This window comes from Dermacentor andersoni, chromosome 11 (genome assembly GCF_023375885.2).
Source record: "Dermacentor andersoni chromosome 11, qqDerAnde1_hic_scaffold, whole genome shotgun sequence".
NCBI lineage: Eukaryota > Metazoa > Arthropoda > Arachnida > Ixodida > Ixodidae > Dermacentor > Dermacentor andersoni.
Window position 1 is genome coordinate 94323084 of NC_092824.1, and position 16918 is coordinate 94340001.

The window sequence follows — 16918 nt, forward strand, 5'->3', positions numbered from 1 at the left end:
ATTACTAAAGGCACAATCTATGAGTTCGACAGAATGTTCAAAGTGCTGTATGTGTTCCATCGGGAATGGCGAAGTAGTAGTTCTTTGCTCCTCATTATATGCCTGCAGCCAATTAAATTGTATATGTGGTTTCATTAATTCATATCTTTTTATGAAGAATTACTGCAATGTTATACTGATTGTGCACTAAGCCTCAATGTAATTACTCGAGAGTTACGAGAAGTAGCACCAAAATGCAGAAATAATTTTCCTATCATCTTTTCTTTTCCCCCAACGAATCTGTAGCACGTTGGAATAAAATATATATGTACTTGACTTTCATTCATTTTAATTCATGACTGATTTTTTTTAGGGGCAGAGGAATGTGGAGGTCTGGGGATGCCACATACTACCAGAAATTTCGAGGGGGGGGGGGGGTGCACGCGTCTGGTGCGCCACCCCCTGTTGGTTACGCAATTGCTAAAATGGGGGTGGAACAAAGAACCAGCTACATTTAGGTCGCACAGTGAACTAGACCAGTAGCCAGACTGAGCTAGACTAGACTAGCCATGGTCAGACCACACACAGTTTGCGATTAATGGCGACCACATGCGCGCACGAGAAAGATACGGCAAGCGCAACACGGCGAGATGTTGCCCAAGACACCAAATGACTGTCAAGTGTCTGCTTCTACTTCGCTTTCGCGATACCGAGATGTCGCTAATTTGGTTGGTTAATTGGTTCTTTGGTTTGTTCCTGCTTATTTTTTTCTTCTTTTCAAGACCCAAGGGTCGATCATTTCGCGGGTTCCTCGATCCTATTTCTGACATTCTGTACTACTACTAATAGGTGCTCTCTGGTACTACCATGGGCACTTCAAGCCAGGAATCACATCTTTTCCCATCATTTTACCGTCAATGTTGTAACCTTCTCTAATTTTCTTTCTCTTTTATTGTTGTCTTCGCGGAAGCTACAAGAAGCGGCATCCCCATCGCGTCCGTCATCCGCTGACGAATACAAAATGGCGAATTGTGAACGTGCGTCGTCGTCGCGATGAGCCCCTACGCAGCATCTTTTTTACGCAGGGTCAAACTGAAAGCGGTCCTCACCCGCAATTAGAGCCTTCAGCTACCGTGGGAACAGAAGGAGCGCTTCGAACAGCTGAAGAGGAGGCAGCGCAGACCCTATCCTCCGAAATCTGGTAAAGGCATCTCTTCCATCGCTAACTGTTTACCATCATCCGTGTGAGCTCTTTGAACGAAGCAGCTGCGCAGACAGCGTCACGGCGGCGCTCAGCGACGCGTCGTGCTTTCACCGCTCCACGAAAAAGGAAGGCGCTGCGCGTTTGAGTCCGTTCTCCGACCAGAGGCCACAACAGGGTGCGCGCCGCCGAGAGAAAGATGGCCACCATGTCGCAAACTAAAGTGCACACCTCGGAAGGATCGGAGACCGATGCTCCCAGCAGCGCCCGCGTGGTGCTGAAGCTGAGGAAGCCGGCTACCAAGAACCGGCGACAAGTCGCCTGGACCGAGGGCACCGTCGACAACGAGCACATGAACCGCCGAAAGTCGAAGTGTTGCTGCGTGTACGTCAAGCCGCGCAAGTTCGGCGAGAGCTCGAGCTCGAGCGAGGACGAAGCGTGCGAGCACTGCCGCGGCCACGTCGAGCGCAGGCAGAGGAACAAGAAGCCGGCGGCGCCCGCTGGCACCGTCACGACGGCTTCCGCGGGGACGATGGCCGAAGGCGCCGAAGAGGCGGCGGCGGGCGCGCCGCCGGCCTCCAGACGCCACGTCGCCTGGGCCGCCGACACGGTCGACAACGAGAACATGAACAAACGCAAGTCCAAGTGCTGCTGCATCTTTGAGAAGAGGCACGAGTTCGGCGAGAGCTCGTCGGACAGCGAGGCGGACGACTGCCCCAACTGCCGCGGCCACAAGGAGGTCAGATCCAAGAAGAACGCGAATGACGCCGCCGAGCCCCTGCTGGCGAGCCAGTTCATGGTTCACGGCGACGCCTCTTAAAGTGCCATCGTTTCATACACGAACAAACTCGCAGTGGTGCCCGTTTGCTAGAGTCGAAGGAGAGAGACTTTTATCCCAAAGACGCCAGCTTGCCCGATGCATCCCCTCATGGCGACCGGAAGTGAAAAAAAAAAAAATTAAATTAGGTGGCCGCGTGTACGTGCCATAACTCTGTCGTCTGAGAAGTCAGAGGTACCATAACTGACATAGGGCCGAAAAATGACAGGGTTCATGAGTTTATTCATGGTACTGCACCTCTGACGTAGGAAACTCTTGGCAAGAGTTGCTGAATTCATTTTTTTTTACTAGCCCAGCAGTGTAGAGGGTTGAAAAGCTCATTAAGGTGGCTGTGCACAAAAGCCTGCTTCAAGTTTATGGATGCATTTTAAGCTTGCTTGCTTTGTTAGGCAATTTACCACCTCTTAGCCAAGTGCTAAGCACTATGCATTCTTCATTTCCTAGACATTTCATTGTTTTGCATTGTTGGGCTGTTGACGTTGCAGTGCATATTAGCCCTAAGTCTGTGATAATTGTTTCACAGTCTGTGAGCAGTTGTATGTTGCTCTGTGGTGCTTATTAGCAGATGTAATTGTGCCTGAAGTAGGAACGGTGAAAAATGCTGGAGTGACTGCTGCCCGTGAGCAAGACAGCTGCAATTGTGTTGAAAGGCATCACTGCAAGAAAAAAAAAAAAATGCATGTGGCTGCCATGAACTGTCTGTACAAATGTTGTTGCCAATAAAGGAAAGACTGAAGTACTGCGTTCTCAGTTAATTTTAAATTTGTGGATGGGGTGAAGCAAGCCTGTTTACCCTGTTTGTTGCTGGGCAACATATTGAGTGTAGTTTTGCCATAGCTATTCCATCTCAATAGATCAGCATTGCTTAGTGCCTGAGAATTGCCTTGGATACAGTGCTTGCGAGAAAGTCAAGCAACTGCATTAAAGGGTCCAGCCTATGTTAACGGCATTGTAACAGTGTTCAACATACACAGTGAATTGTGCACAAGGCTGCCTAATAAGTTGTGCTTTCCTCCAATTATACTGTTAGAAATGCATCGTGTACCGAAGAATGTTCCAGAGCTCAGATGCTGAAAAACAGCCAGATTGATAAGTCGTGACTGCAGAGGGAAAAGCTCCGTGGCCTGACAGCCAACCTTGTGTTTCTGTCGATTTTCAGAACAATGGAGGAAGAACGGCTTGAAACGGAAAACCGGCGCTTGGCTGACCAACTGTCCAATCAGGTGTCTCATCTCAAGAGTGTAAGATTACTCAATCTGTCTGACCTCTTGCATTTCCCCTTCTCGTGTAAGCTGCTTTCTTCACAAACTTAAAAGCTTATCCATTTATTCTAGCTATGTGAACTGCACACATTTATCATTACATGCTGCACTAGATGGCTAGATATGGTGATCTGTGGCTGATGGCCAGGGGGTTTGATTCCCGACTGCAATCTGATCGATGTGGAAAGCAGGAACACTCGCGTGCATTTGGGAGCATGTTAGAAGCCAAGGCAGTCAAAATGAGTTTGAAGCACTCTGCTACAGCCTCCGTCATAGCTAGGGTTCCTGCGTTTTAGGATTAATCTGATAAAAACTGAAGAACACTAGCCGGCTAAAAAAATTTACAGTTTGGATTTATCTGGAAAATTCTGAATTTTGGGGCCCACAGTTGAAATCCTATGACTGTGCCACGACTACACTTGAGGAAAAAGTGCTGAAGCTCTTTATCATGACAGCAAACTCCTCTTGCAACTTGGTCGTCGAGTTGAGGTTCCTGAATGCATCTCAATAATTGAAGAACCAGAGCCTGAGTCCATACTTTTCCGCATTATGTGCGCCTGTAGGCACCACCAAGTCAGTGGAATGATGCATATGCAAATAACTTTGTGCGGACATCGACAGCATGTTTGGCGTAACAGGTGAGGAGATGCACCACGAAGTCCAGCTTCCAAGAGTACTATGCTGTAAGTGAAGACGCACCAAGCAGCGAAACACACTCAGAAGTTTCAGTACACCAGCGAGTCATTCTGGTACTGCGCTCAGATTCTCAACCCAAACATGATGGCGGAAGTGCTAACAGCATTTGACACGCACAAACTTGTTCTCTGCCATCTTACCACTGCAGCATGGCAACACCTTGCTGCCAAGGGGTTTTTTAGAGTACCATGTGTATGCTGTTGAAGAAATCGATGCTGTAGTTTTCCGGAGAGTCCTCGGCCGAGACCGGCCCATCCTTTCACATCCTATTCTGAACCTACTGGCCTTTTCTATATCCGGTGCGAATGTTGAAAGGGTATTCGCAGTGTTTCTTTCTGTAAATAAAAGTGTGCCACGAAAATTGGTTAATATGCGTATATATATTATGGTGAATTGTAAAGGTGATAAACCTTCCTGCCATTCTAAATGTTAAATATAAATAGAAATGTATTTTTTTCTAACAGAGCTGTCTTTGGGGTATGGGCGGGAAAACTAAAGATTACTAACAGCATCAAAGGCCAGAAAACTAGGAATTTTGTTGCACTGTAAAGAAAAGCTTCGATTACCATGAGAAAACAATATCCTCAATTTTGCCGAAAAATAAACACTGAACATGCAGAACCCAGCTCATAGTCTACTGTACAGCTTCAGGATGCAATACTCCATCAGTTAAATAGGCCCTGAAACGATTTTGACAAATAACTTTAGTGGGGAGCGTGATGTTCATGTCATACGGACGCCCGCTCACTCCCTTCCCGGGCAACGAAATCACACACACCCTAGCTTGAGAGTTAGCGAGCCGAGCAGGGGCAGGAGCAGTGTGGAGCCTGAGTGCAGAGAGAGACTGCATGGTCAAATATAATGAAATCACCAAACACTGCAGATTAGTGAAGCAGTATTAACCCTTACCATACTCCTCATTAACTAAACCACAGGTGACAGTATGGTGCCTATTACAAACGAACACCTTCCTAAAGCCGATCACTTATTATCACTGTTACCCAGAACACTATTCAGATAGATGTAAAGACTGTAATCAGTGAGAGGACCTCATACACATAATCTGGGCTTGCCCCAACATAGTGCAGGGGCCAAACAACACATATGCGAACACAGAGCAGTGGGAGACTGCGCTGCTCAGCTCGGACAGCATGGTCCAACCACAAGTCATCAGGCAAGCCGAAGATGCTGCTAAGACCCAAGGGCTCCTAGCCGCCATCTAAGGGAGGGGAGATAAACTCTTCATGACACTTGCAGTTTTCAATAAAAGTTGTTTCATCAATTCTGTACAAGGGCACTGAGCCTTGATAACCGCAAGGACCGGTCCCTTGTGGTTATCAACGGTGAAATCTAGGTGTTCTGCACAAACGGTGTAATTATTTGATTTTGAACATTCACATCACTGCATATCACAGCTGCACCGCTTCCCTGCGTTTTTAGCCACCTCTGGCCATTCTACATAGAATGGGTGAGTGATGTCACTCGTGCAAGTAGTCTGATTGGCTTCCCACATGACATCATCAGGAACACTTGCAGCGTGCCACTCCATTAAGCTTACTTTTTATAGATAGCATATGTATGCAAAGTTGTGTACTTGCAAAAATGAATACGCAGATACAGTAAATGTAGACCTTTCTTCAAATGAACGTTGCACTGCTGCCTGGAAATACGAATCATCTGCTACTGCGGTTGTCTGTACATTTTATGCACAGGTGAGGGGAGGAGAGGAACAGAGAACTACTTCCGAGAAGCTGGGCTTTGTGGGAGTTTTGCGAGGCTACACATAGCAAGGGGAAGGGTGAATGCGAATGTGACAAAGCTTAACAATATATTGTATAGTGGCGATGGCTGCTGATGGGACGCATATGGATTATCTCGCATGAACATAAGTACAGCGGTGTCTTCTGGTGCCAGACACGTGAATGGTGCCACCACCGCTGCACTGTGCTCGCCGTTTCGACGAGTGCTGTACGCACAATTCATTTTCAAGTTACCGCCATCAGAGTAAGGAAAAAAATCTGTGTCGGAAAGAGACGTAGGAACGCACTCGGTTCAAATCAACCAGAAGTAGACAACACTGTTGTGGCCAGAAAGGCAAGACAGTGCGATTGTTGCACCGATTAAGAGTTGAGGGGGAATGCCATGGCTTGAGAGTAGGGCAGTGCTCAACCTCTTGTATTGTGTGTGTAGTCCGTTTGATATAGTGAGGTGACATAAAATTCTTGTGAGATAGCATTCTATATAAAAGATACACTCTATGTTAAGGTACAACAAACTTAGATAACAGCAAAAATCATTTCAGGGACCCTTTCGTGTTACACCATTGTCAGGCCCAGAAGCAGTGATAACACCTGTCTTGCGAAGTATGTCCACACTTTGCACAAACAGAGTACGATTGTAAGGCCGTTAAAAGATCTGCTTTTAATGAAATTAGCATTCTTTGGGAACTTAAAACTTTTTTCACTATATCCATCCATATATAACCTCTTTCACATCAACTTCGGACACTGTACACGTACATGTATAGCCAATTCTGTATTAAAAAAGAAATCTTGGGCCACTGGATATGTTCCACTGGCTAGGTGCCTGAATAGATAACTTGGGTCATTGGGTACATGCAACTGGGCATGTTACACTTGGCATTTGAACATTCTTCACCAATCTTCCAGAATAGGTATGTGACACTGAGTGGGTGCCCACATAGACAAGCAGAGCAAGAGGCAAGGAGTGAAGAAGTAGGCTAGAGAGAATGGAAGAAGTCTGCATCAAAAGCATCCGAGCGTGGACAACAAAGTGAAGGGAACAAAATGGGACTAGAGTGTGCATTGAGTGAGAAGAATTGAGCCGTGGAGAAGTGAAGATGCCGATAACATGAAATTAAAAAAAGTCTGTTACATAAATTTGGAAATAAGTTTGTGTTGCCAGATTGGCTTGGTGCTAATCACATTAACGTCGACATTCATTGCAAGATCGGTTCTGTCGTAATTATTTGTTTTTGTGTTAATGACGTTAGTCTGCTTCAAGTTGGAAGTGCTACAAACTACTGCAGGAAGGGAACAAACTGCTGCACTCTTGTAATGCCACTTCAACAGCTGTAAAAGTTTCTTGCAAATGAATACTGTGAAACTTTGTTGTACATGGGCTAGTACAGATGATCTACCCGATTTTGTTTTTGCATTGTTGCACACACTGTTACAAAAATTTCACTGTCACTTTTTGTTTAGGAGACGGCATTGTTATATAATGTGCAACATTATCCAAAGCAGAATTCACAACAAAAGCTTTAGTTTTGCTGGCCTTTATTCATAGTAGTGCCAGCAACCAAATAAGGGTGCTAAGTGCTAGTTATGTCACCATATTAACCCATTTTAACTATATTTGATATAGCTATTTCAGGAAGCATGCTGAATTGTAGAGTTGAAGGCAGTCACTACGCTAAGTGGTTTCACTTAGTAATAATAAGGGTACCATGTGTTACTAGATAATTATGCCTAAAACCACAATGGGATACATTGTTCTACATGCTTATGTCCCACATTGGGTAACTGGTGCTTTATGAAAAAACATTGAGTAGAAAGCAGGCCACACGAGAAAAAATTTAAGTGCTGCCAAGTGACGACGTGATCGTACAGACAGTTATGTGTGTTAGAACATGGATAATAACTTCTCAAAAGCCACTATAATTCTTACATGACCAGGGCCTTCACAGTTTCATTCAAATATCGTATAAGCTGAAGAGCAAGCTGTTTAAACACATGTACAAACACACAAAAAAAAGAATCGATGCACTTTGGGGGTAGATATCTTGGAACTTGTGCTTTCTGAAAATTCTTAGTAGACATGTCTTGAGCACTGACTGATTTGAACTGTGCACTTTCAGCATGTGCATTAAAGTTACCAGATGTTATTTGGCAAAAATTGATTAATTAATAATATTACTGGCAGATATCACATCTCCGATGTGTGGGAACAATATGAGTATTGGCCAGCAAAATTAACTTCTCTTGAATCCTGCTATTTTTAATAATAGGAAACGATTGTTGCTGAAGTGTGCCATAAAATTGTTTCCGTCCTGTGGCGAATAATAGCAAGGGTGTTACTTTTATGATAAATTTGTGTTGATGTGGTGTGTTTTTCTCAGCATAGTTGCGTTAACCTACTCCACATTGTTTATCCCTAGCTGGCCTATGACATTGAACTGGAGACCAAAGAACACAACCGCCTACTTGGAGGACTGGTGAGTCATATTTCAGAAATTTCTGAGATGCTATGACTTATTAAAAGGAGGCAGTCAAGTTTTTTTCAAGAGTGGGCTATCCTTGGGATATAATAATTTGTAAATCTTTCAAATTTTACCCAGGAAGTTTTTCTTATCCCACCACATGCCTTTGCCTGCCATAGCTAAGCAGCAGCTTTGCCTGGACTCCATGTATAACCTTTTCAGGTACTGTTGATACAACTATATAGATCAAGAAAACCCCTCGCTATAAGAAAAAATAATGGAGGTAATGTTTTAAAATGTAAGGTAAATCGCGAGACATTTCTGATTGTACCTGAACTCTAAAATTGATTTATGTGCACTAGGTGCATTACTGAAAAGATTTACAAGATTACAGAGAGTTATGTCTATGTTTTCTGCGACGCTAGTATGTTTTCATGTAGGAAGGCTCTTCTTTCTTAGCTTTTGACAGTAATGGTTTCTACCAGGTGACTTGCTGAAGAATATTGCTGTTTTTTAAATACAGTTCACATGAAATCGTCTACATGAATCCTGCGCCTGAAGTATTCTTAGAAGTTCATGTGTGGAGTTGATACTTGTGGACACGCCAAAACTCACTGAAACTTCAGGATTGCAAACCTGTTCTGCTGCAGCTCGTCTTTAAGTGATACTCAAGATGAAATAAATGTGTTCGACCTAAACATTCAATAGAGAAAATTAATTGGCACCTGAAGGGGATAATCTATAGCAAGTACTATATAAATAGTTTTTTTATTAATGCTGATACGCAATGCCTTCTATGCTTACGTGGGGCTCTGTGGGGACACTGCAATACTTTTTGAACACGGTAAGAAAACCTTTACGATCTGTAGAGGACGCCACCATGAACATGTGAGCCAAATATTTTTCTGCTGCATGCAGCAAGGAGCCCAAGATCCTGTATAAAGGACTGCTCACTCTCTCCTTCAGCTTTTGAAGATCCCTCTGTTATGTTCTTATGCTGATCCTATGGCATCACAGACCTGCACGACAGTTGACAGACACCAGCCATTGAAGGAATGTTCATATTCCTGAGTTACTTCCGAGTGAAAGCGCATGCTTGCATGCACATTCATACAGTCTTCTAGCAAACAAGAAGGTGATGTTCGTTAATATGTCACACCCATCTTCTTAACGCTCCTTCATCGCCCTTGAAGGGTTACCCTAAGTGCACCACGTAAGGAACAAAAAGACCGGAGCAATAGGTGTGGCATTGCTGTTGCCACTGCCCCAGGAAATGTGTTGTGGAGGAAGGGGGAAAGTAAACATTGCACTCTGCATATCTCCATTGTTATTAGCTGCTTTTAAAGAATTCCTGAGGGAATGCATTAATTGAAAGGCATTTCGCTCGCTCAAGTGTGTTGTCAGTTTTGAAGAAACGGTATTGCAGGGCTTGAGTGATAGTGGGTTTTAGCGAGGTATGGTTGGCAGTAAATGATAGGCCAGTATAGTTGAAAAGGTAAGTAGTGAAGTATATAATATGCGGACTCAGCCAGTGCTAACAGGTACATTAAAAACTCATAGGACAACAGAGAAACTTGAATGGAAACTGAACGGACCTTGCAAAGAGCGATGGAAGGAAAGGTGGTAGGTGTGACGGTTAGGAGAAAGGAAGGCAGCAGTATTTATTCAATCTTGGACACAGGTAGATAAAATTCTAGTTTGGAATAACAGGGGTGTGGTGTGATAGCCCCGTGGCTACGGCATTGCTCTGCTGAGCTTAGGTCGCAGGTTCAATGCTGGCTGCGGCGGCCACATTCCATTGGGTCGGAATGCACGCTAAGTGCCTAGAGCGGCCAGTCGCGTGGCACTTTGACGTGAATTTGCAGGCTTCTTTCACACTCGGAGGTGGCACGTATTGAGCAACAGAAAGCTGAATCGGGAGCTTTTCATGTTGGTCTACAATTTTCTCATTGACACTTTTCATCTAACTATAATAATTGAGAAGTTGATTAATTAATGAAGACTAATTATGCAATTAGGTGGGAAAAAATAATCTGAGTATCTCCAAATGGCAGCAAACAACATTACCTTGGTTCTGTCAGCTACATAGAATTTGCACATTTTAAAATCTTTTTGTTCATCCTGTGGTGAAGCTGAGCCATAAGCTGAGGAGGTGGCCTGACGATTGCACAGTAGCGATGACAATCTGGGAGGCCATAGTCATCCAGGCATTACTGCCTGTATTGAGTCGCAGGCTCACTCATAGAGGCTGCCAAACTCTTACAAATATCGATGACAAATCAGTCTGAAGAAATAACACCAGTGAATTATTCTGCCAAGAAATTCAATAAAGTTGTTCAAATAGCATTCTCTTTTACGTTTAAATGCAGGGTAATAAATGTGTCATTAGCAGTGACTACCAACTAAAAATGTGTGTAGTGTTTCCTTTCTTTTTTTTTCCAACTCTAAGTGATTGTGAATGCTTTTGATTATTTTTTGATTATTTCTTTTTTTGTCTGTTCATATTGTTATCTCGTCTAGCATGCTTTTTCTTTGCATTTGTGTATGTGTGTGTTTAGCTATGATTTTAGGATAGTGGACTCTGCAGTAACCAAACTTTCTGTACTGTCGCAGTTAATAAACGACAACAACAATTAAAAATGAGGTCTGTTAATTCATTGGAGTTGCTGCCCTGTCCTTTCATTGGTAATGCCAGTTATCTCCTGTGTATGCATGATTTCCTCATTTAGGAAAGCTTTGTTTTTGGTAGAGGCAGTGTCCTGAACTTGGTGGAAAATTTGTATATTGTATAGCTTGACTTGATACATGCTGATAGCATCACTTTAAAAGGCACTACGACAAAGCACACACTATGTGAAGTTTTTTTAGGGAGTTACACTTCTGCGATAGCAAAATGGTCACTCTTGCTGTGATAGAAGGATTGGTAAGCCATAAATGATGAAATACAGGTGGTGACAGTACATTGCAGCTTCTGCTTCAACTCATTCATGATTTCATGTACTTCGACAGTGTACCCTCAGCCTTGGTCAACTATTCTTGGTAAAGAAAGACCACATTGCATTATAAAGGATCCAATGGCTTCATATAGCAAGATTTAATAACTTTTGCTGTATCAAAATGGCCCAATTATGAAAAAATACTTGGACATCCGTGATGCCATGTTGATTTAACAGTGTTGAGGTTTCAGTGTGAAAAAAAAAATAATTAAAGTATGGCCTTTATTTGCTCTAGCAATGATCAACATTCTTCTGTCAAAGTAATTAAAGTAAGGTTTGAAAGCAAAATTTTAGCAGTATAAGCTTTCTTTCTCCGTTTTTCTCCAGGGCTGGGACTTTGATGGATCTCAAGGCATTCTCTCGGGCAGCATGGGCCGCGTGAACAAGATGCTCAAGTCCAACAGGTCCAACCGCCGGCTCATGTGCTACGTGATTCTCGGAGTGGTGGCTTTGGTGCTGCTTGGCTACACGCTTGCCGTCAGGGCAACTCGTCAATGAGCCCAAGCAACGCAAAGGATATGAACATGCATAAATTTCACATGAAAAAAAAAATGCTCTGTCCTGACACCTAGTGGGTCATCTGTACAGGGCTGATGTGCTGTGGCAGCCACTTTTTGTTGTACTTTGTTTTGGAGTGTATTGAGTTTTGCCATGTGTGCTGATTTTCTTCTCGGTATTTATTTTTGATTACTTTTGAGTTGTGTTAGCTACAACATGCTTTACTACTTTTTAAAAACAAGATCAGGTACAGTTTAACCAGAAAGAAGTCGCAGTCAACATGAAAATGGCTTCATTATAGCGTATATTCGTTATAAGCATATATTTGTTATAGGCTGATTGATATCAGAGAGCAGCTTTTTATAGTTACTGCATTGTATTTAATAATTTCCTATATCCATGTTATATTGAGGTTTGATTGTATCACAACGGTACCATAATATTTTGGTAGTAACAAAACTGCTCATGAGCAGTCGTATATTGTGTATACAGTACGCATTGAGCTACTTGTCTCATATTAGAGCACAACTCTTGGGTGCCTGTTCCTGGGTTGAACGTCAGCGTCCCTCGGCGTAACTGAGCAAATGCGCTCGTGTCACTGCTCGCGTATTCGTCGTCTTCTACAGCTGGCTTCACTGCTGTTCATCACGCCAGCGTTCCCATACTGCCTCTCCCTCTGTGAAGGCACTGACGGCACTGGCTCGCTGCCACTTGGTATGGTGATCTCGGTCTCAAATTCTTTGCCTCAATATACTGCAAAATGAAAACACGTATCGAGCTGCATTCCAATTTCGCATTAGTGAGTACCATAATTGTTGGACACTTTTTTGTTTTTCGTGACGTTGAAGTGAATTCCGAGGTCATCATTTGAACATGTCTTTTATATCCACATAGAGGAGCGTGGAGTATGGGTTTCTTATACCATCATTAAGTCATTATTTGGCTGCTTTTCTCCGATGTGCAGCCCAGAGTGCCTGCTTTTGGTTACCTCGGAGAATTTTATGGCCACGTCTTGAATTTGGGACTTGGAAACCCTGACACTAGCCATCTTTTTTGTCTCTCACTCTGCTGACACTTTCTTTTTGTTTGTTTTAGTCTGGCCTCTTTCAAAATACTACTGTGTATTTGATGCTTGGTGACCTTATAGCAACGTGGATCAACTTTTTGAAGATTCACATAAGGTTATGTGCACTCCTATGAAGCTTTACACATTGAAACGAACTTCTTTCTCTCAGCACATGGCAGTTTCTGCATAAATTACTGGCATTCACAGATTCTTGGCTGCACACCGGTTTCTCACACTGTCCCATTTCGGAATTGCATTCATCCTGTTTGTCGTCATCATACAAAATGTATCTTAGTTTAGTTTATCCATTATCATTGTGTCACTTGGGTTTATTTAAAAGTTTATTTGTTTTGGTTTGCCCATTTTCAAAAGGGTAGTAGATGTGGGTTCAAGGCTTGTTGCTTGGTTGTGTACAGAGATAGGAAGAACAATGCCTATGGTACATATTAGAGAATGAATATTGGAAGCTGACATTATTGTTAAGATTAACAAGGAGTAGAGTTGAGCTGTTTATGTAATGTGTAAAACAGGTAACTAGATGTCTGTTATAGGGGTGCCTATAAGGGTGCCTATGGAAGAATGTGGTTCAGGACAGCAAAGATTAGGGATAATGATGGGCTGATGCAGTTAAAAGGTCTAGAATGGTGCTTCCTGTCTTGGGATGAGGATAACTGGGCATTGCTGTAGATGCCGTCATCCTGCAGTAGACAAATTATGCGGATGGTGCAGGGTAGTTCTTTGTGTTATGCCATTTTAATTAAGAAGCAAACTGCTGCTGCCTCACAAGGAGCACAGGTGCATTATGGTGATAGCATAATGCTTTAGAAGAACTTTCTGTGGGCCTAGTTGGTATGACCTTCCTTATGTGCCGTGTCTCTTATTTGCGGTTTAAAAATATTTGTCAAGCATAATGCTTTCCAAGTAAGTGTTGCCCTTGTAGATATAAAGAGCTACATCATGGGCGACAATGGACTTTCAGCAGCAACATACTGAGTTATGTAATATGCATGCTGCAATATTCGGAGGTCGTGTAAGTGGACAGAAAGAGTGATTACATTATTCATTGCAGCAGTAAGCCGATGATAAAACCTGTGAAAGGCACGTAAAATTCTCTGCAAAAGCCTTGAAAGGTTTGATACTTTACTAAATCAAATGGGGCAACCTCAAAGCTTCAGCTTTGTTGGTTTAATGTTACTTGCAGAGGTAAAAAAATGTAGCATACATAGCTATTGTTTTCTCTTTACTTGTTTATGATAATAAAATACATATCCGTCACTCTTGTTAGCAAGAAAGAGGGTGACGGTGGGAAGTTACAACATAAACTTGCTCACGCAATTACATGTCACCGTAGCAACAGTGCAAGCTTTTTGCAAACAGGAAAATCTGTTTTGCAGAGAACGATGAACATAAAATGCAAAGTTTTACATGCATGTTCTTGATGCAGCTAATCATGATGTTGCTAATCATGACTTGTCACACGCACAAGAAGGCTGTCTGAGATCAACTATCTTCATTATTGAGCTCAACAATTATGAGAACATTCAAAGCATTACACAGGCAGGTTTGATCTTGCCAGCTTCTTGCGATAACTACATATGTGCAAGTTGCTTAAGTGAGACTGTTTCCATGGGTCCATGACATGAGCTTCGAGTCAATGTGGTGAATTTTACTGGCTGAGGTTCACAGCAGTGGTAGAGTTCAGAATTTGCATGATGACCACAGATAAAAATTATTAGCTTATTTTCTCTTATTCTTATTCATTATCTTATTAATTACTGTAGTGCAAGTAATGCAATTGCAGAATGTAAGCCTGCCATTGCTCAAGCCATAAGCACACAACAAAGATCTGAGACTTGCGCCACTTCCAAGACCACCGTCCCCTTACTTTCTGCAAGTTGCATTGGTATTCTACTACTCGTAGTTTTCTCACAAGCCTTTGGGCAATATGTAACAAAACTTCATCGAACACATGTGCATGGAAAAGCAGGTGTACAAGACATGCACACAAGAAAACCAAGGGGGACAACATAAACACCATTGTCAATGGAAATGTCACACAGGAGTGGAAAAAGAATGAAGACAAAAGCTTTCTGCACATGCTCATGGGAAAGCAAGTGCACTCCAAAATTTGAACATAGTGCGATTCTATTGAGACATGGAAATTAAGAAGTGCGTCTTGTGGTTGAAGCATGTCGTATCAGTGATGGCAGTAGCATTTGTATAAGTCAGCTCTTGGTTATCTTGCACAACAAGGAATCATCGTCACATTATCTTTTGTGAGTGCCTACCGATTGATGGGTAGACGCTACCTTCCTATGAGCACAGATAGTTTTTGTGTCTTCCTTCTTTTTCCACCCATGTGACCTTTAAACTGATAGTCAGTGTTTTGTGTTGTTCTTGCGTCCGCATTTTGTATGCCTGGCATTCTGTGCCATGAATCCCTACCAACTTTCTCAGCTTTCTGTAATCCTGAACACCTATTTTTCATCGCTGATTTCAGGGACCATTATCTCAAAAGTGGCAGTGTTGTCAAAATCACTGCTGAGTTGACTTGTCTTGACCATTGACAGGCTTCAATTTCCGAAATGCAACATGTGCTGAGTCATTAACCCCTTCTGTGCCTTGGGCGAGCTGTGCTTCTGGTAAAAATGTACCTGGTAAAAACGGTCTAGGACGAGCTGTGCTCATCAATGGTACATTTCATTCTTTAGCGATGCCATGGATGAGCTGGTTTCGTCTAAGTGCTTTGTCATGCTTCTTATAGATGGCTGCACACAATCCATGGGGCAGAGCATGTAGGAATGAGTTCATTTTTATGGAGGAAGTAAAACAATTTGGCAAATAAAGTCTTTAAGTATAGTATCACTAGCAACTCAAGCTTCGTTGGCTCCTCCGTGAAAAAGAAGAGCTGACTTCAGCGATTAATCTGAAGATGAAGTATATACTGTGTTTCTAGCGAAGAAGACACCGAGATTCTTGATGTACACAACTCGATTTCTTAGAGCGGTGCTTCTGGTGAATTCGACGTCACAAAGCCATGCTGCGAACTCGGTGTATACATAGTTCCTGCTGCCTACCTGTCTTGCTTTTCATTTTTGGCATCTCTAGGTGAGACGATTTATGTGGAGGACACAGCTGACCATTGGAGTATTTCAATGTGTACTCTGCAGGCGAACATAGAGTTCCATGTTCTCTTTTCATACCTGTGGCACAGTATATGGTACAGTGCTGTTAAGCTCCAGTTTTACAGTAATGGTTGAGGTTTTTAATAAATAAGCACTTAAAACATTGTCTGCAGTGTGTTTCATAAGGAATTTCAAAATAAAGAAATTTAGCCATTTTTGGTTGGAGTTTCAAATGATAGGGTGTAATGGAAGGGGTTAATTAAAAGTTCATTTGTGTTATGTCAGTCTCATCCCCACTGCTGACCATCGTTAAGGTGTCAGCAAATGTAGCTAGACGTTCGAAGCATGGCCAGCAGTAATTTTCTTACTTTCCTTTTGCTTACTTATATTTAAAAGAAATACAGTTGCACAGCTTTACATTTCATGGCACGCACCACTCAGGTGAATTTTGGTTAGAGAAAAGTATTTGATGTCAAATCCTCTGTTTTTAATAGCCGAGACAGTTGTCGCCGAGCTCCTTGCATTGTGACAGTGCAACAAGAAATTGTGAGGTGACGCTGACGGGCACAGGTGAACTGTTTCAGAATGTAGAGCTTTTAACAACTGGCCTCACCTTGTACCAGTGTCCGTACCTGCAGAGGTACATATTTTTGTTGTTTTCAAGCGAAGTGTGAATGGTGTCACGTTAAGTGGCAACCACATAAACATTGTTCCATATGCATTTTTGGCTTTGGTGTATCTTCTATGTAGGTAGCTGTTATGGAATCTTTTGGATCAGTTTGATATTATGAATAGGTATGTAGGGAGATGGTCATAACTGGGAGTAGCCAATCACTTTGGTGCACTCCATGGTTTCAGTGGCACTGCAAGGTCATGACAGGTTCTACTGGAAAGTAATTATGGCTACATAAGGCTCTGATTTGTGGGCAGCAATTATCACTGTGGCTTGCTGTAACTGCGCACCCTATTCCCTCCAGCCTTTTGGTACATTATCGAAACACACATTTGGTCAGGATTACAGCATAATCCCGATGA

At 42.7% G+C, this 16918-nt stretch overlaps 2 protein-coding genes across 3 annotated transcripts; both read left to right on the forward strand.

The window, feature by feature from the left end:
* The first annotated feature begins 556 nt into the window (after positions 1 to 556).
* LOC126539086 (BET1-like protein) lies at positions 557 to 16604 on the forward strand. 2 transcript variants are annotated; one of them, XM_055075174.2, is made up of 4 exons: positions 557 to 707; positions 3178 to 3259; positions 8157 to 8213; positions 11522 to 16604. In XM_055075174.2, the coding sequence occupies exons 2-4, from the start codon at positions 3182 to 3184 to the stop codon at positions 11690 to 11692; spliced, it is 306 nt and encodes a 101-aa protein (XP_054931149.1). In that variant the 5' UTR covers positions 557 to 707; positions 3178 to 3181; the 3' UTR covers positions 11693 to 16604. The 2 variants fall into 2 exon arrangements, with proteins under 2 accessions (XP_054931149.1, XP_050041757.1); XM_050185800.3 differs by lacking the exon at positions 557 to 707 and adding an exon at positions 843 to 1180.
* On the forward strand, positions 1174 to 2754 carry LOC126539084 (uncharacterized). Its single transcript, XM_050185799.3, has one exon. It carries the CDS (start codon positions 1380 to 1382, stop codon positions 1998 to 2000), a length of 621 nt encoding a protein of 206 aa, XP_050041756.2. The 5' UTR covers positions 1174 to 1379; the 3' UTR covers positions 2001 to 2754.
* Positions 16605 to 16918: the final 314 nt, after the last annotated feature.

Coding starts and splice junctions, on each gene's coding strand:
- LOC126539084 (XM_050185799.3), top strand. CDS start 1,380: ATGGCCACCATGTCGCAAACTAAAGTGCACACCTCGGAAGGATCGGAG.
- LOC126539086 (XM_055075174.2), top strand. CDS start 3,182: ATGGAGGAAGAACGGCTTGAAACGGAAAACCGGCGCTTGGCTGACCAA. Junction 3,260..8,156: donor AGGTGTCTCATCTCAAGAGT/GTAAGATTACTC, acceptor GTTTATCCCTAG/CTGGCCTATGACATTGAACT. Junction 8,214..11,521: donor ACCGCCTACTTGGAGGACTG/GTGAGTCATATT, acceptor GTTTTTCTCCAG/GGCTGGGACTTTGATGGATC.